Below are 23,511 nucleotides of genomic sequence, written 5' to 3' on the forward strand. Positions count from 1 at the left end.
ACTTGTACTTGTAGTCCAAGCACTTAATTCCGCACTCAAGCTTATACCAATGAGACATACTAAAAAAGGATTCTTCAGGATAAGGAATTCATTTAGGATCATCAGGCTAGGACCTGATGTTTCAGTTCGTGACGATTACCCATATGCAGAACGGGATGACCAGCCCAGTTTATTTGAGCCGCAACCCGTCCAAACAAGACATGATGAGGAAGTACAGGAATAGGGGTTGAAGATAGGGCAAAGGGGGAACATTCCGGTCCAGAATCACCACTTTAGACGTAGATACCCATGTTGGTATCCTTCTTCTTGGCTTGGACCTCCGCGATGGCATCCACGTAGTTCTCGTGGCCAATCTTGCTCATACCCTTCCGCAGAGCAATCATTCCAGCCTCCACACAAACCGCCTTCAGCTGCGCACCTCCGAACTCGTCCGTGCTGCGCGCCAACTCAGCCCAGTTGACGCTGTCTTCGACCGTCATCTTCCGCGAGTGGATCTGCAGGATGTTGGCGCGAGCCTCCTCGTTCGGCAATGGGAACTCGATCTTGCGGTCCAGACGACCGGAACGAAGCAGCGCGGGATCCAAGACATCGACACGGTTGGTTGCGGCGAGCACCTTGATGCGGTCGTCCGAGGCAAAACCATCCAGCTGGTTCAGGAGCTCCAGCATGGTACGCTGCACCTCTCGGTCACCGGACTTCTCGGAGTCGAAACGCTTGGTACCCACGGCGTCTAGTTCGTCGATGAAAATAATTGAAGGGGCCTTCTCTTTGGCCAGAGCGAAGCAGTCGCGGACAAGCTTGGCTCCGTCGCCGATGAACATCTGTACGAGCTGCGGACCGGCGAGCTTGAGGAATGTAGCGTTTGTTTCGGCGGCACAGGCTCGTGCCAACAGCGTCTTACCGGTTCCCGGGGTCCGTACATCAATGCGCCTGTACGAGCAGAAGATTGTTAGATCGCCGGAGCTTGGAAAATAGAAATTAGTCACACGACGTACCCTTCGGGGCCTTGATGCCAATGTTCTTAAATCGGTCGGCTTCCTTCATGGGCCATACAATGGCTTCCACGATCTCCTCGATCTGCTTGTCGAGCCCACCAATGTCTGAGTACTTCTCTGTGGGCTTCTCGTCGACCTCCATCGCCTTGACACGGTTGTCGTACTCGGCAGGGAGCGTGTCCAGGATGAGATATGAGTCCTTATTGACACCGATCAAGTCACCGGGCTTCAGCTTCTCGTGATCGACCAGGCCGATAAGGGGGAGAAAAATGGTTTGGCGGGTAGAGGTCTTGATGACGGCGGACTTCCCTACACGCGTGGCATCAAGGTCGATATTGGCCCCTTCCTCCGCCGCTTCGGCCTCGACATCAAGATCAAGTAGTTCGACGACGTTGCCAACGAGGTATGGTAGTTGTCTATTGGGAATCAAGTAAAAAAGAAGTTAGCATGATTTGAGTCCCCGCCATGCTGTGCGTAGACGCAAAGCTCCGCGGGTCCTGTGAAGAGGCCTTTCAGAGGTTCAGTCCGCGATCATCTGGGAGTCCGTACCTGTTGTTCTCAATCTTTTCTTGATTATCCTTGACCTTCTCCCTCATTGTGCTTTGCTCGTGTGTCAACCGCTGGAACTCGCTTTTCATGATGCGCATCTCGTTCTCCAGCATCCGCCGCCGCTTGACGATGTCAGCTGTACTCGAATTCAGAATCTCGTCATCTAGAAGCTCCTCCTCTTCCTCCTCCTTCTGGTCGGCATCGTTCATTTCAGCATCGTCGTCGTCGCCGTTGGGCTTCTTGCCGCCGCCCTGCTGTTGCTTCTTGTTCTCTCTGGACTCGCGCTCGAGGTTGTCGAGATCCTCCAAGGTCGACATGGTGGATCGGGGATGAGCACCGGAGCACGGTGGTCAGATGTAAATTGATAAAAAGTGTCCAGCAACGCACGGATGGGTCGGGTTCAGAGGGGTTGAGCAGGTGATGACAGAAGGTTGGAGAACAGCTGTGGCCGAGCTTCACGGGCCAACAAACGTCAGCGGGTCACGTGGTGTGTTGTTGGCGGTATACATTTCGCGGATCGACTACGCCGTTTAACCCTAGAGTCCAGCTAAGACCAATACGAATTGAATGATATGCTTATGCCTTGAAGATCGGGTCACACTAATAGACACTATACGGACTGGATGGATCATCTCTTTCCCAGTAGCTTCCCATCTTCTGCAGCACCTTCTCTCGGCCAAATTTGAGAAGCCTCAACCGGGAGATGAAATCATCGTTATTCGCTATTCTCGGCAATTAGCAAAAATGCGTCAAAAGAGTCCCTTGCAGGCAATGGCACTTACTGTAGCCACCACACATCCGCCTCTTCCCGGTGAACTCAGTGCGACCATGCATCATCCGCCAATTGTCGAAAACTTCGACCGTCAGCCAAAATCCTTATTCATGAGCAGACACAGAGGCAGGTAAATCCCTATACTCACTCAAAGCAGTCCCTGGCTCCAGTTGCATCTGGAGGACTCGTCCAGGTTCGTTCAGAATTTCGTAGTATCGCCTGGCGGCCTTGTACCATGTACTCTGTTCTTCGAGGCTCCAATCGCTTTTCGGCAGCTGATCATAATAGTTCCAGCGCACTTGATACATCGTCCCGAAGTCGGGGTGGATAGAGAACACGGGTGCACGGACAGAAGGCTGGATGCAGACATCTTCATTTCCGCTCGAGTGCCATGAATGCCTCACAGTCGCGAGAGAGTTGTACAAAGAAGGTGATTCTTGGTACAATTTTCGAGCAGCCGCAAACCCATCAAGCATGGTGCTCTCGCCACCTGATCCATCGGTATGGGACAGTAAGTGGAATAGCTGCAGCCTCGCCGGATCGCTGAAGTAGGTGTTGTCGGTATGCGGAGCAAGTCCTTCGTTGGTGTACGCAGTATCCTTGAAGGTCAGATCCGCAGTAAAATCCCCAGAAGCCGCCTGCAATATGGTTAGTCTGTGCGAGATGAGGGATCGAAAACCAAGTACCATAGTGCGTGTGCCGGATATGCGCAATTCGTTCCAGCAAGTCTTTCGTAGCTTCCGGGGTTGCGGGAACATTCTTGACAAGACAGAACCCGTAGGACCACTGGAGAATTGTCAGTGAAGGTCGCCGTTCGATCAGGTCGGGTGCTATCTCACGATATTCTCAAGCCACTCGAGCAAGTGGGTGTCGGAAGACATCACCTTATCGTGGAGGACGAATGGTGGCTCTTGTCCCTCGTCTTTGAATTGCTCGCACTCCCTGTCCCCGTCAATGAGTACAAGATAAGCGACATTCTCGGGCGAGGAGTAATATACCTTGGAGGGGGGAGAGCAGTTTCGGTTATGAGCAGCTTATTCGATTCTGTTTCGGATTGCCATTCACGGTGCTGGTGCTCAAGAAGCCATTCCTGGGGGTAGATGCCCGTGTGTCCATCGGACCCTTGAGTCGTTAGCTTCAACACAAATTCCGGGTGTAATGCCTGGCTTACATTCGACCTGGGTAGCTCCATCGGGGAGACTTTTGTAGGACTTGATAGAGACCTCCGGCGGGATCTAAACCAGTCAGGTTGGTGGACATGCCGGCCCTGGGAGAATGAACATACCACGAACGGGTCAAGCGCTCTTTGCCTTGTGTCTGGGTGGATACAACCGGCGCATTGACAGTTCTCCCTACAGGCTTTGTTAGCTAGGGTCTTCTTTGAATGGATGTTGAAGACTTGCCTCAAAAACTGCGAACCACTAATATGGGTGAGAGCACTTGTTAGCCGGGATCATTGATCGGAGGAGGACGGACCTACAAGACTAAGAAGCCATCACGATTGTCTTGAGCCCGCTCGTGAAGAACAGCATATCCCATGCCCTCGGCCTTTCTGGCCAAAGACTGCGTGCCATCTGAGATGCCGTGGGCCACATGATATTTGCGAACAGAGCCGAATGGCGCTTTTGGATCATGGTGGCCTGATAGGAGCTTTACGGTGACAGCGGGTAACCTGACTGTACCCCTCACAGCACCCAGCTGCTGTACTCCAGCGCGAAGCTTGAATACGTCAACGTTGAGCCCGTTGAAAATTATTGAATTCTCCAGCCATTGAGAAACAACTGGCAGTGACTTACAACATGGCTGCTTGGAGGTGCATGCAATCTTCTGGCGTGAACTCTGCCATAAGTCAGGTCAGCCTTGGCAAGTCGTCATGACGTTTTTCATATTTACCCGAGCGCTCTTTCGACGCGGCTTGATCGAAGAGCTGGCCGCGCGATCATCGTGGCTGTATGTACTAAAGGATGCTGCACTGGATCTGCAAGTTGAACGGTAATCCTGCGAGTCTGCCAATCAAACCTCCCAATCGACCTCGGCAATACTTTGTGATCACGTGGGATGCGTACAGTGTATGTATGCATGGTGTTGCAACGTTCCATCGTGTCTTCCACTCGATCTTATCTAGCTTTGGAATGAGGAATGGAGATAATTGCGATAACTGAAGAGTTGATGCTGCTATTCTACAATGTTGCACGTTCTCGTATTCAATGGAGTGTCCGACTCCGAGTGTCCGTCAGTAAATTCCCTGGTCCTAACATCGAGGGCCTTGATATCTTCACGACTTCCTCCGCCAGTAGCCAAACCGGTGATTAATGGATTGTCGAGTCATCTGAAATATTCCAGCCTCAAGTTACTGCTGGTATGCAAAGTGCTGCTTCCAGGGGGCCGCGGAGGGTAGGATATACATTTCCAACAAAAGCAAGGGAACTACAGCTTGCTCTTCGTGCCGACAACCTTCAGCAAGCTCCGGCCATTGCTCAGAACGACCTTTCCATTCTGATTCTTCGTCACGAAGCGCACCTCCTCAAACCCATCGGGTTGGGCGTTCCCCGTCCGCCAGATCTCGGTCGTCAGCTTGTCACCCGGTCGGACAGGTGCCGCAAAGCGGGCCTGGAACTCCTTCATATTGGCCGGATCGCTGCCACCCAGTTCGCGCAGGAGGCCATGGGCAGCCGAATTCCAGCTGAACAGACCGTGGATGATGGTGCCGCCGAACCCGAGCTTCTGGCCAGGTTCAGGCGTCGCATGCAACGGGTTGTAATCCCCGTTCAGGCTGCGATGAGAAAGCCGAGTTAGTCACTTGTATGGACCACCGGAAACCTCGGGGGAAACATTTAGACTAGACGATCACATACCGATACAGGTGGGCCGTTTCTGGGCTCGTCTGGACAACATGGACAGCGTCGGGGGCTTTTCCTTCGGGCGGAGGAAAGTTCTCAGTTGAGGGGCCTAGTGAGTGGCAGAGACAAGTTAGCGCTCGTCTGTTCTTCCAGGCAAAGGACATTGGACACTCGGATCTCTTCTTACCCTTGGGCCCGCCCCAACCGCCTTGGCCGACCAAGAAGCCGCTGCTCAGAACTTTCGAGTAGGCTTCGCCTGTCTCCTTGTCGATAATCGCCTGCTCAGTCTCAATCACCGTGCCTGGCTTGCCCTTGTCGTAAACGCCGACGACGGTGTTTCGGAGTTCGAACTTCCGTCCAGCGCTAGTAGGTGGAAGAGGCTTGAGGATTGTGAGCTTGCGCTGGCCATCGACAGCGTGGCGGTAATCCAATTTCGGGACGCCCGGAATGTGGGTTGCCTCTTGACGGGCATAGAAGTCGGTCACTTCCTGATCGGTAAGCTTGAATGCTGGATAGCAATGTTAGTATAGGCGTGGAGCTAAGCTGTGAGGTTCATTGGGACATACGAAGGATCAGAGGATAGGTGGGGAAGACGGAGAATTTGGGGTGTAATTCCTGGTCCCTGTCAGATGAGAAGGGGAGAGTTGGACAAGCCATCGCCTACGTAGAGGAAGTGCAATTCATCGACCTTGGCGCCAATGCTGTTCGCAAAGAGAAGAACATCGCGCTTTTGCCAGGATACGTCCTTGCGAGGGAATTCGTGACCGGCTCCGGGAGCAGACATGGTTGGGGAATCAATACAGGAGGAGAATCAGGCAAAAGGAATATCCAAAGAGTGGTCGGGTCTAATGGGCGAAGGCCCCTTAAAAGTGTGGCAGCGGAAGACCCGAAAAGAGGTCTGACAGATTGCGGGGACGAGCGGTTGGGCCGAGGATCAGATAAGACCGAAGCTCGCAAGCGAGATCCGAGGATTCCCTGCCGTCGCGAATGGCCGCATCCTACGATCCGCCTACGAGTAAAAAACACAACTGCACATAGAAAGAGCGGAGTTTGCTAGACTAAGCATCGACTCGGGGTATCTACTTGGAAATGTCGAGGAGCTTCGGAAACATCTCTCCGCATCGCGCCATGATAACAATGCCTCTTCCCTGCCTCCCATAAACGCCATGTGAAAAATGAAACAAAAACCATCTTGGGTCGCCCTGTGCAGATCCTTGCCGGTACTATACTTGCTCGGGTGCTATTGAGCTGTCCTTAGAAACGTGTGACTGTGTGGAAATAACCATTATGATCATGAAGAGCAAGCAGAGGGGGGTTAACACCTGTGGCAGCAATTAGCGTGGTTCAACACAGCGTCGCCAGCATGGTGAACAAAGGAGAGCAGCAGAGATAGAGCACTTACATCCGGTAGAAGCAACTGCCCTCTGCAAAGCGGTTTTCATCCATGACCTCGAACTTGTAGTCAATGGTGATGTCCAGGTCACGCTTGTTCTTGTCGTTGGGGCGGTTCTCGAGGTAACCAGAGACCTTCTCGCCAGCCTCGATGGTGAGCACGTCACGAAGGTAGAAGACGGTCTGCTTCCAGTGAGTGTATCGGGCATGAGGCCCGGTAGAGAAGGTAATGGGCTTGTGGCAAGCACTAAACTCGATGTCGAACCACGCGATCAAAGCGTGGACGAAGTCACTCCGCTTAGCTGTCACCTCATAGGGAACTTTGAAAGCCAGATCAGCGGTAGTGACGGTGTTCAGGTCGAAGGTGATGATGGGGCAGGGGTCGGTTACCAAAGCCTTGACCTCGACGGTATCAACTAATGGCTCGGTGAGGGCAATTTCCTTCATGGGGCTGTAGTCAAAGCCCCAAACGTTGTCCCAGACTAGAACCAGTTAGCAAACACGGCTAGGAATAACCCGGGGGAGGGGACCGGTCTCACATCCAATCTTGTCGTCCTTGTACTCGCCATCCTCGATGGCGGCCACGTACATAGTAGCCTTATCGGGGAAGATCTTGCCACCGGGGGCAAGGTAGGTGTCACGAGCGTACAGGACGGTGTCCAGCATGCTCTCGTACAGAAGGAAGTAACCCATCCACTCGGAGATGATGATGTCGACGTGGGGGTAGGGAAGCTGGACCTCCTCCATCTTTCCCTGCAGAAGAGTGACCTTTTCAGAGAGGCCATTGACAGCAACGATCTCCTTGGCCTTCTCGACGATGGAGGACATGTCGACACCAATGACGTGCTTAGCGCCAGCACGCGCCGCGAACCTGCCCCATCTTGTCAGAAATCCCCTCGTGATGGATCCGTTATGCGCAGACCTACATGCTCAGAATTCCAGTCCCACAGCCGACGTCAAGAACGACCTTGTCCTTGAAAATGTGGCGATTTTGGTAGATCGAATCGCGGTAAGACCGAGTCCGGACATCATCTTTCTACAGAATGGATTTGAGTTAGTGGCTGTTGCCAGAGAAGAAGCAATTGTTCGTACGTACCAACATCTCCTCGTGAATACCTATCCAGGAAAGGATTCGTCTTTAGTCTTTGGTCTGCATAATATGGGGGCATGTCAAAGAGAAATTTACCATGATGATCGTAACTATTGCAAGACGTTAGTACCCTCTTTCTTCCCATCGAAAACGCGCTCAAGTCATAATCCCAAATGACATACCTGGTGAAGTAGCGGACTTCGGAATGCTCCATGCCCACCATACGGTCAGCGCTGCTGGAGATGACCCCAGTAGGAGTAGAATCGGAGCCACTCATGACGATGGCTGAAGTTGTGATGTGAACTTTAAGACCACAACGGGACGTTTGCAAAATGGAAGGCAAATTAGATGAAAGATACCTCTCAACTTTTTTTTTTCTCGAGCCCGCAGACCGCCAAGACCAACTCCAAAATCTCCCCGCCCGCGCTAACCATATTTGAATATGATCACGTGGCCAATAAGCCCTGGCTTCAGTAGGGTTATTCTTGCCCATTGGCTGATAGAATGGGTAATGGGGCCTGTCGTCGTAGGTGAAGAGCAGAGTGACAGTCTATGAAGCTTGCCATCATGAACATGAGTCTACGGGTGTGTTGGTATGGTAGTACGTAGTTGTAGCCGTACTGTAGGCTTTGTTTACCCTCAAGTATACCCTGGTTTGCCGACGTTTCATGGCATAGCTTCCCATGGGAATTCAATTGATTCCTTACCAAGATCTTGTTCTGTCGATGTTATTTCTGCGTGCGACGAAACTGCCTGTAGTGCAGCTGTCTCAGCTCTAGAACCGCAGTGCCTGAGATCGACGCCAAGACCGCCCCCAGCCTCGAAAGCTCCGCCCGGAAGCTGCCCTTTCTCCCCTAAAGCTTGACGCGTGAGACGCCTTATCCGACCACCATGTATCGGGTCCGTGTCTTCTCTTCCTGTCTGGTCTTGCTGGCTCTTGCCTTCTTCGTGGGCCAGTCGACAGCCTCCCTGGGTGACCACCTGCCCGATTTCAAAGAATGCGTTCAGGTAAACCCATCGACCAACCTGCATCGTGGAGTCCGGCTAAACCACCTCTAGGTTTGTAAGACAGAGAATTGCCAGAACGGCAATTCCGTGCTACGTACGTCGATCCCGATATGCATTCTGGGGTATACCGGTGCTAACCATGCGCAGCGCTTCACCACCGCCTCCTCCTATGGACCTGCCCGGCTGAATGTGACTATACTTGTCAACATGTCATTACCGACAAGCGAGTCTCGCGTGATCCCCCGATGCTTACCCCGGTGGTCCAATTCCACGGCAAATGGCCCTTTCGCCGGATCCTGGGCATGCAAGAGCCTTTCTCTGTGCTCTTCTCCTTCCTCAACTTCGCCGCGCACTGGCACGGCATGTCCCGTATCCAGGAGACCATCCCCGCTTGGCACACCCTTCGCCCATACTATATGATGTTTGGATATATTGGCCTGGCTAGCTGGACTTTCAGCATGCTCTTCCACACCCGGGACTTCCCCATCACGGAAAAGTTGGACTACTGGGCAGCGGGGGCTAGTGTTCTGTACGGTCTGTACCTCTCCGTGGTGCGTATCTTGCGGCTCGACCTCGAACAGCCTCAGTACCGGCCCACCCTTCGACGCTTCTGGACAGCGCTCTGCCTCGTCCTATATACACTCCACGTCTGCTACTTGACATTCTGGTCTTGGGACTACACGTACAATATGATTGCCAATGTAGTGGTTGGCATCATCCAGAACGTCCTCTGGACCGGGTTCAGTATCTTCCGGTATAAAAAGTACCTCAAGTCGTGGACTGCCTGGCCTGGTATGATTGTGGCGTGGATTATTCTGGCTATGAGCTTGGAACTGCTCGACTTCCCTCCCTGGAAGGGATTGATTGATGCCCACAGCCTTTGGCATTTGGGGACCGTGGTCCCTACTGCATGGTGGTACTCGTAAGTTCATCCCTCGCCTTATGCTTCCGTGTTGCATTTGCTCCCCTTTGCATTGTCATCCTTGGCAGTTTCTATTTGTCACTCGTGGCATATTATGGCTAATGCATCGGTTGCATCCGACAGGTTCCTGATCAAGGACACGCAAGACGATATTGCAGGACACCGACTCAAAGCGTAACGAGGTTTCGAACTGGTCGCTTGTCCGCCGCTGAAAGATTCGGTGAAGGTATTCTGCGACCCACAAAAAATAAACGTTTGTCAATCTGACGGTGTATAACTGCCGACGAAGGCCATAATAATGCCAACGCCCAATTCGGACTTCCCCCCCACTTGGATCGTAGCGTGGGATTGCAATGTAGCTCAGCGTAATTCTAGCAAATTCCACCGCACGGGAAGCGGAGAATTCCACGGCCCTACTAGTTTTGCGCCCAAAAGCCCGGCGTGTCGGTGGAATTCCCCGCTATTGGCTCACCGCTGAGGCCGTCGCATTAAGGCCCGTGTCTCACTCTCGAAAGCCCCTCGTTTCTTTTTTTAATTCCAAGGCTCCCAGGGCTCTCCCCACCTTTGCTTCATAAATCCGGACGCGCGCTTCTTGCTTTCGGGGCGTCTTTCCCCTGCCTTACTTGCCTTTTCTCCAGATCACCCACTCGCGCCATGGCCTCGCCGGCTGTCAAAAAAAGCTATCTCCGAGGCTGCGCTGCAATACACCAAGCCCGAGGGCAAGGTCTTCCAGTATGGTACCGCTGGGGTAAGTTGCGCTGCGTTTGCCTCATGAGGCTGGCCAGAAAACTAATCGGTCGGTCGTGAGCAGTTCCGCATGAAAGCGTGAGTTGCCCCTCTCATCACCGTTGCCCCGCGCTCCACACGCCCCCGCGATTGCCGTTGACCTCCATTAACGTGGTCGATAGTGACCTCCTCAACACTGTGGTTTTCGCCGTGGGTCTCCTTGCCGGTTTGCGATCGAAGAAGCTCAGCGGCCAATGGATTGGTGTGATGGTGACTGCAAGTCACAACCCCGCCGAGGACAATGGTGTCAAGCTCGTTGACCCGATGGTATGTAAACAAACCGGCCAGAAGCAAATTGCACAGTGTAAGACCCCGCTGACCTGTGGAATCTATAGGGCGAGATGCTCGAAGTAAGCAGAACCTGAGTTGTTCATTGTGCGACGAGAACTAACCATATCTCCATCTAGGCCGAATGGGAGGTCTACGCTACGAAGCTGGCCAATGCTCCGCTGGACAAGATCGCCGATGTGTACGACGAGCTCGTTAAGGAGATTGATGTGAAGATGACCAACCCTGCCCGCGTCGTATTCGCTCGTGATACTCGTGCCTCTGGCTCACGCCTGGTTGGTGTTTTGAGCGCGGCCCTTACCGCTACCGAGGTCGAGTTCGTCGATTGGAAGTACATGACCACCCCTCAACTCCACTACGTCGTCCGCTGCAAGAATACCCTCGGAACCCAGTACGAATACGGTGAACCCACCGAGCAGGGCTATTACGAGAAGCTTGCTACCGCCTTCAAGAAGGTCATGCGCGGTGTGAAGGTGCAAGGCTCTCTGACCGTCGACTGCGCGAATGGCGTTGGTGGCCCTAAATTGCGTGAGCTGATCAAGTACCTGGATACTCCAATCGACATCAAGGTGGTCAACGATGACGTGATAAATCCTGACAGCCTCAACTTCGACGTAAGTTTCTCGCAGTGCAGCAAATGCGGAAGTCAAACTAACGTTTCGTTAGTGTGGTGCCGACTACGTCAAGACCAAGCAGCGCGCGCCGCCTTCTTCCAAGGCCGCCCCTCTTGACCGGTGCGCATCTTTGGACGGTGATGCCGACCGTCTGGTCTACTACTTCAACGACGAGGGCAACAATTTCCGCTTGCTGGACGGTGACCGCATCGCTACCCTCGCTGCGGCCTTTATCGGCGATCTTGCCCGCAACGCTGGCATTGCCTCTAAATTGAAGATCGGACTCGTGCAGACTGCTTACGCCAATGGCGCCAGTACCGACTACGTCGAGAAGGTGCTCAAGCTCCCAATCATCTGCACCAACACCGGCGTGAAGCACCTGCACCACGCTGCCCTCCGCTTCGATGTCGGCGTTTACTTCGAGGCCAACGGCCACGGCACCGTGACCTTCTCCGAGAACGCGATGAAGGTGATCCGTAGCACTGAGCCTCAGTCGCCCGCCCAGAAGAGCGCTCTGGAGTCTCTCCTCGCCCTGACCGACCTGATCAACCAGGCCGTCGGCGACGCCCTCTCGGACATGCTCCTCGTCGAGGCGATCCTGGCACACAAGGGCTGGACCCCCAAGGAGTGGCTGGGCACTTACACCGATCTACCCTCCCGCCTAGTGCGCGTCGAGGTGAACGACCGTTCGATCTTCAAGGCCTACGACGCCGAGCGCAAGCTCGAGTCTCCAGCCGGTCTCCAGAGCCAGATCGAGTCATTGCAGTCGCGGTACAACAAGGGCCGTAGCTTTGCCCGCGCCAGTGGTACCGAGGACGCTGTCCGTGTTTACGCCGAGGCTGCGAGCCGCTCCGAGGCTGATGACCTGGCTACCCGCGTCGCTAACGCTGTGCGTGAGGCCGGTAGCAGCGATGCTCAGCAGTAAATATCCGTGGCAAAGTGGATAATCTGCCGGGAGAGCATTTTGGTTTTCAAAGACTCCCTCAAAAAAAAGGTAACGACATTCAATGACTGGGCTTTATGGATATCAAATGAGCCGGACCCGGTAAAAGCTTCATGTTCATGCAGTAATGAAACAAACTCATGTCCATTCTGGCTTCTATCCCTCCGTAGCATGTAGATCTCGTCACCGCGGGAATAGCGTCACGAGTACTCTTACCACCCTTACAGGCCTATGGTCTTGACCGCTACATTTGAAACGCGGAGAGAAGAATTAAACTGCGCCCATTCTAGACCTTAGAGTACAGCAAACCACCATGAGGATAATTAACTTTTGTTCCGCTGAGCTAGCCCTGCTCCCGATCCATCTCGTCACGAGACCTCTTACCCTTACCGAACTTTTTGCCTGGCTTATTGCCCTTCTTCTCATCATAATCCTTCATTTGAAGGATGGCCTCGCGCTGAGCCTCTGAGACTCTTTCTTCAAGGACCATAGCTTCGTCCTTGGTGACCTGTCAAGGTGTCAGTCATGAGTTCTATGTTAGTGCAGAGTAAAGCAAGTCTCACCTCGTATTCCGGGAGCTGCTTGCCCAAAGCGTTCTCTATGCGTTGCCATAGCTCCACATCCTTGTGCATTGTTAGTTTAGCTATCTCCCGGAGCGTTATGAAGGGAAAGCATACATATTGGGTGACCTGTGGGGAAAGAAAAATGTCAGTACAAGACACGTTAAAGTAGAGACTGAGAGATCCTTACAAATGATATGGCGAGACCAGACTTTCCTGCTCGCGCACTGGCGTAAAATATAGTATTAGCGTGGCTCTGAGGATATAGTTCCGAGTTACTTACGTGCGTCCAACTCTGTGAATATATGTCTTGGAATCACCTAGGGATTATATTAGCTAGTTGTTCAGACCGCCTGAAAAGAGGGCTTCAAACCTGGAAGATCGTAGTTGATCACACAGTCGACGCTAGGAATATCTAAACCACGCTATTGAATAGTTAGTGGGGTACAATTCCATTCTGGATTGCCCGTCACTTACTGCTGCGACGTCTGTTGCAACGAGGATGTCGCGAGACTTCGATCGGAAGCGACCCAATGATGCCAAACGAGAGCTCTGCGACATCTGACCATGGAGAGGAATTGCCGAGAGTCCTAAGGCCCGCAGGAAGAACGCGATTCGTTGCGTTTCTGCATACCATATCAGAATCCGGATCGGGGAGGAGCGAGAATCACACTCAGGTAAGAACCCAGAAATTACTAACCATGAACTGTTCGGCAGAAGATAATGGATGTAGAGCCTGTGAGCTTAACAAGGAGAAGTAGCAAATAAACGTCCTTCTTCTTGTGAGGCTGTAAAATGTAGTAGCTCTTCAGTTGTTTCACAGTCTGATAGCTCGAAGAGGATATGGCGACCTTGACGGGATTCTGCTAACGGATTAGGGATCCTCTAGTTATGGAGGTCAGGGACGGATGGCATACTGATAAAGAGGCTCGCTGTAAGCTTTCAACTTTCGATGAGATTGTCGCTGAGAACAGCATGGTCCTCCTCTCCTTGGGAAGCTGATTCAGAATCTTTTCCAATATAGGGCCGAAATCGAGGTCGACTAGATTAATACGTTAGGTCGAGTTTCGCAGGCAAGAAAGACATATGTGGGACATACGTAGGCGACTATTTGAATGGGGTCATTGTTAGTATAGCAACTATTGGTGGTCGGATTGCGAAAAGTACAGCCATGAGCAAGGAAACTTACTCCGCTTCATCCAAGACCAGGTAGTTCAATGATTTCAGACTGAATCCTCTAGTATTTTCCATGTGGTCGATTCTTTTCAGGGTTAGCGAAATATGATGGCAAGCGTGGAAGTCTAATCACTCACAATCTTCCCGGGGTTGCAACGATCCTTATATTAGATTAGCTAGATGCTCGGACAAGAATGGTACTCCCATCACTCACAAATGTGGCTTCTTCCCTAGCGCAATAGATTGGGGGACCATGTCAACACCACCGACGAGGGTGCTAGGCGAGGTCAGTCTCTAGAAGTATGATTTGCTTCGGGGGAAACTCACGCAGCTCGAACACCAATGACGCTTCCCAAAGCCTCCGCGCTCTGAGCAATCTGGACTGCCAATTCTCGGGTTGGTGCAAGAATAAGACCGAAAAATGGCTTTGGCTTCTCCATCAAGGCTTGCTACAACCATGCATCAGCTTTGCTTTCCTTATCGTCATCGGATCAGGGCACCTGGGCTTACTAAAATTGGGATCACAAATGCTGCCGTCTTCCCACTACCAGTCTCAGCAAGACCAATCAAATCTCTTCCAGACAAGGCGACGGGGATCGCTTGTGCTTGGATGGGTGTTGCTGTTTTATATCCAAGTGTAGTGCAAGCTTCGCAAAGGGCTATAAACAGGTCAGATCCATGTTTTGACTGCTCAGGTTCCACGCCTTTTGAAGCTTACTATCAATCACGCCCAGTTCCTTAAATGTCTTCGCGGGCGAGCTAGCTTCGCCCGTCTCTTCGGGTTGTGGATCAATCGCATCTTCAGTCTGGGAAGCTACCGAGCCGGCATCGCTGTCTGAGGAAGCAAGGGGTTCGGCGCGGCCTTCCTTGACCTTTCGCCTCTTTTGATCAGGCATTTCGAGCAGACAGAAGGTCAGTTAGAGGTCTCGAGAATGATATCCAAAAACTTGTGACGGCCAGCGGATTCTCGAAAAATAAATGTGGGTCGGGAACATCAATGATCCGCGCGTGCTCTGGAATTTTTGGAGATAAAAAAAAAACCTAACGGGCCAGCCTCTAGCTTTACTCCACCTCATTTGCTCTTTGATACATTTGGTGCTTGTTTACATTAAGCCCATCATGGCCAAAGCCCGTGTTAAGAAGCGCACTCACCTGCGCCCCCAAAATGCGTCCTCCGCCGCCAACAAGGCCAGCGCCGCCCAGATGACCAAAACTCCCAAGAGTATGGTCATTCGAGTCGGTGCTTCCCAGGTCGGTTCCAGCGTCAGTCAGCTGGTAAAGGATGTCCGTCAAATGTTGGAGCCAGACACTGCAGTGCGATTGAAGGTATTTGGCCCCAGGATTCTTCTGTATGACCGTGCACTAACGGTTATCTCCAGGAACGCAAATCGAACCGATTGCGCGATTACACCGTCATGACTGGCCCTCTTGGCGTGACCCATCTCCTCCTCTTCTCCAAATCCAAGACTGGAAACACTAACCTGCGACTTGCACTCACGCCTCGAGGCCCAACTCTCCACTTCCAAGTCGAGAACTACTCCCTCTGCCGCGACGTCGAGAAGGCGATGAAGCGCCCCCAAAGTGGTGGCCAGGACCATAAAACCCCACCGCTGCTGGTCATGAACAACTTCAACACCCCGGGTGCCACCGAGGACTCGAAGGTGCCGAAACGCCTTGAGGCTCTGACAACTACAATCTTCCAATCGCTGTTCCCGCCCATCAACCCGCAAACTTCACCATTGCACTCTATCCGCCGTGTCATGCTGTTAAACCGTGAGACTACTGGCTCTGAAGATGATGGCTATGTCCTCAGCCTCCGACACTACGCTATCGCGACAAAGAAGACAGGGGTGTCAAAACGTATTCGCCGATTGGACCCGAAGGAAATTCGCCACCGAGAGAAGAAGAAGACCGCAGTACCAAACCTGGGTAAACTGGAAGATGCTGCAGACTACCTCCTCGATCCGTCTGCCGCGGGCTACACCTCGGCAAGCGAGACCGAACTCGATACCGACGCTGAGGTAGAGGTCGCTGAGAGTACGACGCGAAAGGTCTTGAACAAGCGGGAGCAACAGCGCCAAAAAGCTGCTGAAAAGGGCGAAAAGAAGGAGGCGACTGCCCCAGGTGTTGAGAAGCGGGCGGTCAAACTTGTCGAACTAGGCCCGCGCATGAGGCTCCGATTGATGAAGGTGGAGGAAGGGGTCTGTGATGGCAGGATCATGTGGCACGATTTCATCAAGAAGACCGAAGGAGAGATTCGGTCTCTGGATAAGAGCTGGGAGGCTCGCCGCCAACAAAAGGAGCAGAGAAAGAAGCAACAGCGGGAGAACATCGAGCGCAAGAAGCAGGCCAAAGCCAAGGCGAAGGCGAATGGAGAGACCGTGGAGGATGACGACGAAGAGGATGTTGATATGGACGACGAGGACTGGCTCAGCGATGATTCCTTTGATGCCGGAAATCAGCAAGTAGATGATGAGGATGAGGACGAGTCTATGGAAGAGTAATGTCTCTACGAGCCTCACAATGTTCAAACTTAGATACCCACAAGCCGGTGGTTTCTGGTGTAAAATTTACATGGCGTCATATAATTGGGTTGGGAATAGCATCTTGTTTTACAATCTTGTCTCCGCGCGTCGTCATTCATCAGGTTTCCCTTATTTTTGTAACTTCTCCTCGACAATGCGTGCCACCATCTTCTCAAGGACCGCAAAGTCTCCCCCCGCGGTACCGGCAAAGTAGCCCTGAACACTCTTCTCGACGTATTTCCCCACAATATCGATCTCGACGTTGACCTCCTCGCCAGCCTTCTTGCCCGCGGTCACCACCTTTTCCTGCGTGTAGGCAATGAGCATGACCTCCCAGAACCCGTCCGGACCGTCCACCACCTTGGTGACAGTCAAGCTGGCGCCGTCCAAGGTCACATAGCCCTTTTCCACGACGTAGCGAAGGATGCCCCGATCGCGCGGCTGAAGCCGGAAGACGAGGGAGTTGCCATCAGGCGTTACGGAAAGGATGGTCGCAGTAGTATCAACGTGGCCCTGCACGAAATGTCCGCCCATGCGGGTATCCGCTGAGACTGCACGCTCGAGGTTGACGAATGAGCCTTGCTGCAACGAGCCCAGGTTGGTTCGGCGCAATGTTTCCGGTGCGACGCCGACCTTGAACCAGGTCTTGTCGAACTCAGTGACGGTAAGGCAGGTACCTATTCTCAGTTAGATCCGACTCCCCTGTAAGAGACACGAGAGTCAAGGGGCGAGCTCACCATTGACGCTAATGCTGTCCCCCAGGTGCGCGTCCCCCAGAATGCTCTCGCAGTCGGAGATCGTGAGCGAGGTACCCCCGCCCCCGCTCTGGGAGGTATCGAGGGGCTCTAGGGCCGTGACGGCTGTCGAGTATCCATAAGCAAACAATCAAATACGATCATCGAAGATACTCACTCCCGATTGTCTCAACTAGCCCAGTGAACATCGTGTGTGCGCCAAACGGCAAATGTAAAGAACGGTGGCTCGGAGGACCTCGGCTTCGGAGCTCCACGCAAGCGGTGTCGGCGTTTCCACGGCGACTTTGGATCTACGGCGCTTCAAATACGCCTCTTCCCGCACGTCGTGGAAGTTGCACCGTTGGAGTCTCGTTTTCTTTGTATATTTCGTACAGTTGAGAACATTGGAATTTCCGGGGAGGGAACGTACACAATGTCAGTTGCATTCACGCTCAATGCTGTGGCCCGGCAAGCTGGCCCCAGGGCAAGGTATGCGATGCGGCAGCCATCGCGCAGCTTTTCTCGTACAGTCTCGAGACGGAATGGTACCTTGCCATTGTCTGGGATACGAGTGCTTGATATGACCCGCGTCCTAGCAGGGGTAAGTATTTATCCTCTGGTCGCTGCTACTAGTATACACGCTGATAATGATGTTGCGTAGCCATACTGTACTCAGATTCTGGGCGATCTAGGGTAAGGATCCGCGTTTCGTCCCTATCTAGAACAATTGATGAATCGCCGACAGTGCCGACGTGATTAAAGTCGAACATCCTGTCCGTGGTGATGATACAAGAGCTTGGGGTCCACCCTATGCCACATACCAAGACCCGTCCAGGGAGGGTCCAGGGGAGAGCGCATACTATCTAGCTGTATGGACCTTGGATACTGTCGGACCCCACTGCTGCTAATTGAAGCAACAGGTAAATCGCAATAAGAAATCGATTGGCCTGTCGTTCCAGCACAAGTCGGGGGTCGAGATCCTCCACAAGCTCGCAGAGGAGTGCGACGTCCTTGTGGAGAATTACCTTCCTGGCGGCCTCAGAAAATATGGCATGGACTACGAAACACTGCAAAAGATCAACCCAAAATTGATCTACGCCAGTATCACCGGGTACGGCCAAACAGGTCCTTATAGCAACCGCGCGGGCTACGATGTGATGGTCGAGGCTGAGTTCGGCCTCATGCACATCACCGGAGCGCGAGACGGCGCGCCAGTGAAGGTCGGTGTGGCTGTCACGGACCTGACCACTGGTCTTTACACTTCGAATGCTATTATGGCGGCTCTACTTGCCCGTGCGCGCACAGGGAAGGGCCAGCATATCGATGCCTGTCTGAGCGATTGTCAGGTGGCGACGCTGTCCAATTTGGCCAGCTCCGCCCTGATTAGCGGGAAGAAGGACTCGGGACGCTGGGGGACGGCACATCGTAAGTTTGCCCCGAATTAATTGGCCTATGATCTCAACTCAATTGCATGATCAGCTTCTATTGTACCATACCGAAGCTACAAGACCCTCGACGGCGACATTCTCTTCGGTGGCGGAAACGATCGACTCTTCGGCGTTCTGTCCGATCGCCTTGGATTTCCCGAATGGAAGACGGACCCTCGATTCGTCACCAACCGCGACCGTGTCAAACACCGAGCTGATCTCGATGGTATGATCGAAAATTTGACGCAGCAAAAAAACTACGCAAGAGTGGCTCGAGATCTTCGAGGGAAGCGGGATGCCATACGCTGCCGTCAATGATATCCAAGGGACTTTGAATCACGCGCATGGTAAGTCCCTTTCGAGCCCATGTTCACTTTCAGGTACTGAATATTTCTTAGTTCAAGCGCGTGGGATGGTTACCGAGGTCGATCATCCTGCTTGTGGCCCCATCAAGCTAGTCAACACGCCGATCAAATACTCCGAGGCCACCCCGGGCGTGCGCTCGCCTCCTCCGACTCTAGGACAACATACTGATGAGATCTTATCTGGCATCCTGAATTATGAAGCGGCGGATATAGAGCAGCTGAAGAAAGACGGAGTCGTGTCTTGATTTTTCAAATAGAACCTGAAAGTGGTGGCTTTTACGGAACCTTTCTTACATCTGTACATAGGATAACGCCGCGCATCGCTTGGACCTTGGCGTTTGAGCTTGGGAAGCGGCGAATTTACACAATTCTGGTGAAGACAGTTCCGGTATGATCCGCCATTTCTCCATTAGCAGCTACTTACGTGCATAAATTGATGGATCCTGAAAATACCGCAGTCGACAGCGGGTATCTATCAACTGATCAGATCAACCTCCTGCTAATCAAAGCCTAGTACGGGCCAAATAGGACGCAGGTTTTCGAGAACACTCGCGCAGAGTTTTTGTCTGGAAATTCCGAATACAAAGTCCGTTGCGTTGTCTTGAAATGGCCCCCAAATTTTTAGCTTACGAGACTTGCTCGGCAGATGAAGAATGTGATATTCTCGGTCCCCAGGTGACATCTCCCGGGGCAAAGATACAGTTAGAACACAAATATAAGAATAGATCCCGAGGGCGCCCCCCTTCCATAATCCAGACTCCTTTAAATCCAAATACCAGTACAAAAGAATCACGCCGCATAATGATACCACGAAGATGACCAGCATCAACTTGGATATGTTCCGTCAGGGCAGGGTTGCAGCAGCGTCGAATCGTAGACGTCATGTGTCAGTAACCTATAGTGGGAATAATCATGCACGGCGGTGAGCACGAGATGGCTCTTTGTCATAGAGCCAAGTGGAGAGAGGCCGAAGGGAGAGAAAGCAATCATCTGCCTCTTGAACAGTGTCAAGTTCATCGAAGTTTGTAGGGAAACCGCAGCGCGTGCAAGCATGATCATTGATCATTAATCATGTGTGGCGGTAGGCCCCAGGGTGGCGGTTCTTCGCAGGGCCGTGTAGAGAGTGGCTGAAGGTAGGGTAGTCATCTGTCTCCTGAATGATATCAAGTTCGGCAGCCGTAACAGGTGTAGGAAAACCACCTCCGGAGGGAGGGTAGATACGGTGATCATCAATGACATCAAGCTCATGATCTTCGGTTTCTGGCTCGGAGTCTTCAATGGTCGAGCCTCGGTAAGACAAGGCAGCATGCGACTGGATTTCGGATGCACTACGTGAAAGAGGGTGCTTTGGAAGAGGAGCTGCGGGTGTGGAGCGGATTGAGCGCCGAGAATCCGCTGTCCTGGCCGAAGCAGGAGAGGTGGTCGCAGGCGGCTGTGGCTGGGCCGAAACAGCATGAGCCCTCTTGGGAGATGGCTGTTCTTCAATAGACAGAGGAGCAAACGAGGTGTCACCGGTACGCTTCCTCTTCGGGAAGCATTCGAGTTTCTTCTCCCGTAAAGGAGGAGAAGAAAAGCGTGGCTGTGAGGGTGACATGAGGCCTGCTAAAAAAGCACCCACACACTGGACTGTCTCCAATGCTCCGACATGAAGTGGCCCGGTGTATGTCGGGTACAGAGACTTTGTTCGGTCCACCATGTCAGATGGAAACATTGGTATGCTTGGATGTTGAATCGAAGTATCCATCGCCAGCTCGACAAGTTCAGCGTGCGACAGGGCAGACAGATATGCCCGCCTGTCATCTGGTGAGAATGACTCACCAGACGCCAGGGACTCTCTGGGTACCCTTGGCCGCAGACGAGGGTGGGAGATAGATGGTGGTTTGACGGCCCCGGACAAGACAGATTTGCCACCCTGCTGTTCAGCAGGGGGCGCTGGCCTGCACTTGTAGCAGAACCACTCAGCCTCCTCGACCTTCAACACCTCCTCTGGAATAGCAGGCGCGTGGCACCGCTGATGCCAGGTTTCGTTGCACCCATCGCAAAAAACGATGAGGTTATTATTGGGACTGTTAGCCCGGTTGCATATTCCGCACACCACGCTCCTCTTATTAGTCTTCGCGGGGCGTTTCCTCACCTTCCTCCCCAGTGGAGCCGGCACGTAGGTGCTGGGCGGCTTGAGAGTTCGGCCAGACCGGCTGGACCGACCATCAGAGGGTTCCATCTCATGTATCCCCCCCCTGTTTGACAGAGTGTGGGAGAGGAAGGCCCTGCTGCTGCCTGTCCTGGACTCCAGAGGGTTTGACGACGGCTTTGGTCATCCTGGACGAGAAGGAGCAAAGGAAGATACTAAAAGAGGCCGGAAAAAGAAAGGGTGATCGAGAAACCCAAGGAATCGAGAATATTAGAGCAACTGAAGTGACTCCAAGAGCCAAAGAGGAAGCTGAAACTGTGGGATGGGAAGAGGAAGATAAAGAGACGATGGAGGGAGGGGGGCTCTTATACTGCGCGCAGGCTCCCTGCACCATTCACTTGCATATCGTGAAGTGAGCCGCAACTAGTAAAAATTACCACGCAATTTGGGAATTGGCATCCTCTTCGCTGATTGACCAATTAGTGATCTGGTCAGTGAAGACTATGAGGTTATTCGGGTGAATCATGCCCAGGCGAGCCAGGATCTGTATATATCCACGTGACTTTATCGGCTTATCGGGTCCCACTCCGATTCTCTACCTATTACGAAGTATAACCTATCGATCACGCTTGAGACTCTGCTTACCTTCCTACCTTCGTACACTTTCCCAGTCTACTTTCTCTACCTCCAATAGACTACTTTTGATCTACCTCGAATGTGCCTCAGTCGTATTCTGAGCCCATATCTTCTGAGTTATTGTCACTTGAATTCGAATCCGAGGATTCTTTTGTGCAACTGGCGAAGGAAGTAGAGCAGCACCCATTCATCGCCAGCAACAGCTTGCAAAGGTCATCGGAACACCGTCGACAGGCGCTTCAGCAGGTCCAAACTCGGGACCAATATCTCGTCTTTACTTTTGTTCCTCCGGCGCAAGCTTTTCGACTAAGGGATGAGTGGTCACGAACAAGCAAGCATTGTCGATTCTGTTTTAGTGCAGAAACGTGAACCTTGATTGCAAAAATCATGGCTTGTCCTTCACATGAACTTGCAATAACATCTTTCCATGATTTAATCGTTCTCGAGTTACATGCGATGAACGTCTATGATGACATGAATACTCTCGGTATAACAACAGTCACAATTGGAAATTGGACTAAGGAGGCCGATTTTTGCTAGGCTCCGATTTCAACAAATACAAAGCTGATTGTCCTCATACAAATACAATAGGGAGCAAAAGTCCGTGTGTATACCGCTTCACCTACGCCATCAAATACCTATGTATATTCATGGTTATATATCCTTCACCCCCAATCCTTATTGGATTATACTAAAGCTCAATAAACCGAATAATCTGGTTTACATACAGAATTACCTTGCTTAATATCTCGGCATAATAGCCCTGGTTCGCACACAATTTATCCATCCTTCTTCCCATACATATCAATCTTCGTCCGGTCTAACGTATCCTATACAGCATCAATACACTCATTACAATAGGCCTGATCCTCTTCAAATGTTCCGATCTATATAAGATCTTCAAATATACAAAAAAGTTTACGCTTTAGTATATTCCAGACCAGCTTAATAGGGTTAAGATTAGGCCAGTGTACAGGCCAATCCTTCACGTACATCCCGTGTTCTTTAAACTAAACCTGTGTATCTTATATTGATCTTTGTGTTATGCTTAATATAATTCCAGGTTGATAGCGATCGAGACCAAGAGGGGAGGTGTAGGAGGAAAAATAGAAATGTGGGTGGTTGTCAGGACACTGGTAATGGGACTGAGTGCATACAGACTTTCGCGCGGGTGGTGTAGGAATATCAGAATCCGCACAAATTGCTCTTGATGCATATAGTTGGCAGAGATTTCCTCATCATCTGTGAAACTTGTGGTCACAATTAACATTGGACGCAAAAATCCCGAGATTATCTTACACCGACAGGAACTTGTCCCCCGTATGGCATCTATATAAGATCATCCTCTCTATCAGCGCATCGTACTGCATTCCTCAAATTATCACGAACAAGGAACAGAACATCTGTTACAGGAAATCTTACTAGAATGGCACAAGGACGTCTATCACACAATTGGATTTACCTCTTCGACAAGAGTGTCAGCCGTCCTCCCCACCAGCCCCTGGAGACTTGGTGATACAAGGAGCTGGAGAAGTTTGCCGAGAAGATCGCTGCAGGGCCTTCTATAAGTCACCACAACCCTGATATGTTAGCCACCATATTCTATGGGTAATGTTGTTGCTGTGCGGCCGGGGGTGCAGGGGAGAGGTATTGGGAGGCAGCTGATTCCTGTCCACTGCATTCATTCCCCCGTGCATCCTAGATCTCTGCAGTATCTTGCGAGTTCGAGTTAAATTGCATCAATGTACACTTGATGCC

At 52.1% G+C, this 23,511-nt stretch overlaps 13 protein-coding genes across 13 annotated transcripts; 5 read left to right on the forward strand and 8 right to left on the reverse strand.

Annotated features, from left to right (window-relative positions):
- Positions 1-272: 272 nt before the first annotated feature.
- On the reverse strand, positions 273-1,861 carry N7468_010795 (proteasome regulatory particle base subunit RPT5; the record flags this gene model as incomplete). Its single annotated transcript, XM_058480090.1, has 4 exons — positions 273-845; positions 902-930; positions 996-1,411; positions 1,545-1,861. The coding sequence occupies 4 exons, from the start codon at positions 1,859-1,861 to the stop codon at positions 273-275; spliced, it is 1,335 nt and encodes a 444-aa protein (XP_058325613.1).
- Positions 1,862-2,144: 283 nt separating this feature from the next.
- On the reverse strand, positions 2,145-4,259 carry N7468_010796 (putative trimethyllysine dioxygenase TmlH; the record flags this gene model as incomplete). Its single annotated transcript, XM_058480091.1, has 10 exons — positions 2,145-2,266; positions 2,327-2,398; positions 2,465-2,954; positions 3,156-3,258; positions 3,315-3,438; positions 3,488-3,551; positions 3,602-3,737; positions 3,797-4,035; positions 4,113-4,155; positions 4,210-4,259. The coding sequence occupies 10 exons, from the start codon at positions 4,257-4,259 to the stop codon at positions 2,145-2,147; spliced, it is 1,443 nt and encodes a 480-aa protein (XP_058325614.1).
- Positions 4,260-4,743: 484 nt separating this feature from the next.
- Positions 4,744-5,940, reverse strand: N7468_010797 (putative peroxisomal dehydratase; the record flags this gene model as incomplete). Its single annotated transcript, XM_058480092.1, has 5 exons — positions 4,744-5,089; positions 5,172-5,265; positions 5,344-5,664; positions 5,723-5,771; positions 5,821-5,940. 5 exons carry the CDS (start codon positions 5,938-5,940, stop codon positions 4,744-4,746), a joined length of 930 nt encoding a protein of 309 aa, XP_058325615.1.
- A 614-nt stretch (positions 5,941-6,554) lies between these two features.
- On the reverse strand, positions 6,555-7,915 carry rmtA (protein-arginine omega-N methyltransferase HMT1; the record flags this gene model as incomplete). The annotated part of the gene is made up of 6 exons (XM_058480093.1): positions 6,555-7,030; positions 7,088-7,419; positions 7,475-7,584; positions 7,645-7,664; positions 7,735-7,748; positions 7,821-7,915. 6 exons carry the CDS (start codon positions 7,913-7,915, stop codon positions 6,555-6,557), a joined length of 1,047 nt encoding a protein of 348 aa, XP_058325616.1.
- Positions 7,916-8,529: 614 nt separating this feature from the next.
- On the forward strand, positions 8,530-9,572 carry N7468_010799 (PGAP3/PER1 family protein; the record flags this gene model as incomplete). Its single annotated transcript, XM_058480094.1, has 3 exons — positions 8,530-8,646; positions 8,698-8,740; positions 8,794-9,572. 3 exons carry the CDS (start codon positions 8,530-8,532, stop codon positions 9,570-9,572), a joined length of 939 nt encoding a protein of 312 aa, XP_058325617.1.
- Positions 9,573-10,208: 636 nt separating this feature from the next.
- Positions 10,209-12,181, forward strand: agm1 (phosphoacetylglucosamine mutase PCM1; the record flags this gene model as incomplete). Its single annotated transcript, XM_058480095.1, has 4 exons — positions 10,209-10,300; positions 10,477-10,621; positions 10,762-11,256; positions 11,309-12,181. Coding segments are annotated over 4 exons (1,605 nt in total), but the record flags the coding sequence as incomplete, so codon positions are not given.
- A 361-nt stretch (positions 12,182-12,542) lies between these two features.
- Positions 12,543-14,831, reverse strand: rrp3 (RNA-dependent ATPase RRP3; the record flags this gene model as incomplete). The annotated part of the gene is made up of 15 exons (XM_058480096.1): positions 12,543-12,707; positions 12,763-12,888; positions 12,950-12,986; positions 13,043-13,079; positions 13,133-13,184; positions 13,237-13,385; positions 13,460-13,622; positions 13,677-13,801; positions 13,859-13,866; positions 13,949-14,020; positions 14,073-14,096; positions 14,150-14,212; positions 14,263-14,384; positions 14,446-14,594; positions 14,654-14,831. 15 exons carry the CDS (start codon positions 14,829-14,831, stop codon positions 12,543-12,545), a joined length of 1,470 nt encoding a protein of 489 aa, XP_058325619.1.
- A 223-nt stretch (positions 14,832-15,054) lies between these two features.
- Positions 15,055-16,439, forward strand: N7468_010802 (Brix domain-containing protein; the record flags this gene model as incomplete). Its single annotated transcript, XM_058480097.1, has 2 exons — positions 15,055-15,261; positions 15,315-16,439. The coding sequence occupies 2 exons, from the start codon at positions 15,055-15,057 to the stop codon at positions 16,437-16,439; spliced, it is 1,332 nt and encodes a 443-aa protein (XP_058325620.1).
- Positions 16,440-16,589: 150 nt separating this feature from the next.
- Positions 16,590-17,403, reverse strand: N7468_010803 (riboflavin synthase; the record flags this gene model as incomplete). Its single annotated transcript, XM_058480098.1, has 3 exons — positions 16,590-17,137; positions 17,198-17,320; positions 17,373-17,403. The coding sequence occupies 3 exons, from the start codon at positions 17,401-17,403 to the stop codon at positions 16,590-16,592; spliced, it is 702 nt and encodes a 233-aa protein (XP_058325621.1).
- Positions 17,404-17,432: 29 nt separating this feature from the next.
- N7468_010804 (CaiB/BaiF CoA transferase family protein) lies at positions 17,433-19,231 on the forward strand (the record flags this gene model as incomplete). Its single annotated transcript, XM_058480099.1, has 7 exons — positions 17,433-17,795; positions 17,856-17,887; positions 17,940-18,063; positions 18,115-18,619; positions 18,674-18,847; positions 18,888-18,968; positions 19,020-19,231. Coding segments are annotated over 7 exons (1,491 nt in total), but the record flags the coding sequence as incomplete, so codon positions are not given.
- A 580-nt stretch (positions 19,232-19,811) lies between these two features.
- Positions 19,812-20,039, reverse strand: N7468_010805 (uncharacterized protein; the record flags this gene model as incomplete). Its single annotated transcript, XM_058480100.1, has 1 exon — positions 19,812-20,039. One exon carries the CDS (start codon positions 20,037-20,039, stop codon positions 19,812-19,814), a length of 228 nt encoding a protein of 75 aa, XP_058325623.1.
- Positions 20,040-20,055: 16 nt separating this feature from the next.
- N7468_010806 (phf1/phf2 family PHD finger domain-containing protein) lies at positions 20,056-21,207 on the reverse strand (the record flags this gene model as incomplete). The annotated part of the gene is made up of 1 exon (XM_058480101.1): positions 20,056-21,207. The coding sequence occupies one exon, from the start codon at positions 21,205-21,207 to the stop codon at positions 20,056-20,058; it is 1,152 nt and encodes a 383-aa protein (XP_058325624.1).
- Positions 21,208-22,140: 933 nt separating this feature from the next.
- Positions 22,141-23,269, forward strand: N7468_010807 (uncharacterized protein; the record flags this gene model as incomplete). Its single annotated transcript, XM_058480102.1, has 2 exons — positions 22,141-22,240; positions 23,043-23,269. The coding sequence occupies 2 exons, from the start codon at positions 22,141-22,143 to the stop codon at positions 23,267-23,269; spliced, it is 327 nt and encodes a 108-aa protein (XP_058325625.1).
- Positions 23,270-23,511: the final 242 nt, after the last annotated feature.

Source organism: Penicillium chermesinum (genome assembly GCF_028974085.1).
Source record: "Penicillium chermesinum strain IBT 19713 chromosome Unknown utg000009l:1.0-952002.0:1.0-954369.0, whole genome shotgun sequence".
Taxonomy (NCBI): Eukaryota; Fungi; Ascomycota; class Eurotiomycetes; order Eurotiales; family Aspergillaceae; genus Penicillium; species Penicillium chermesinum.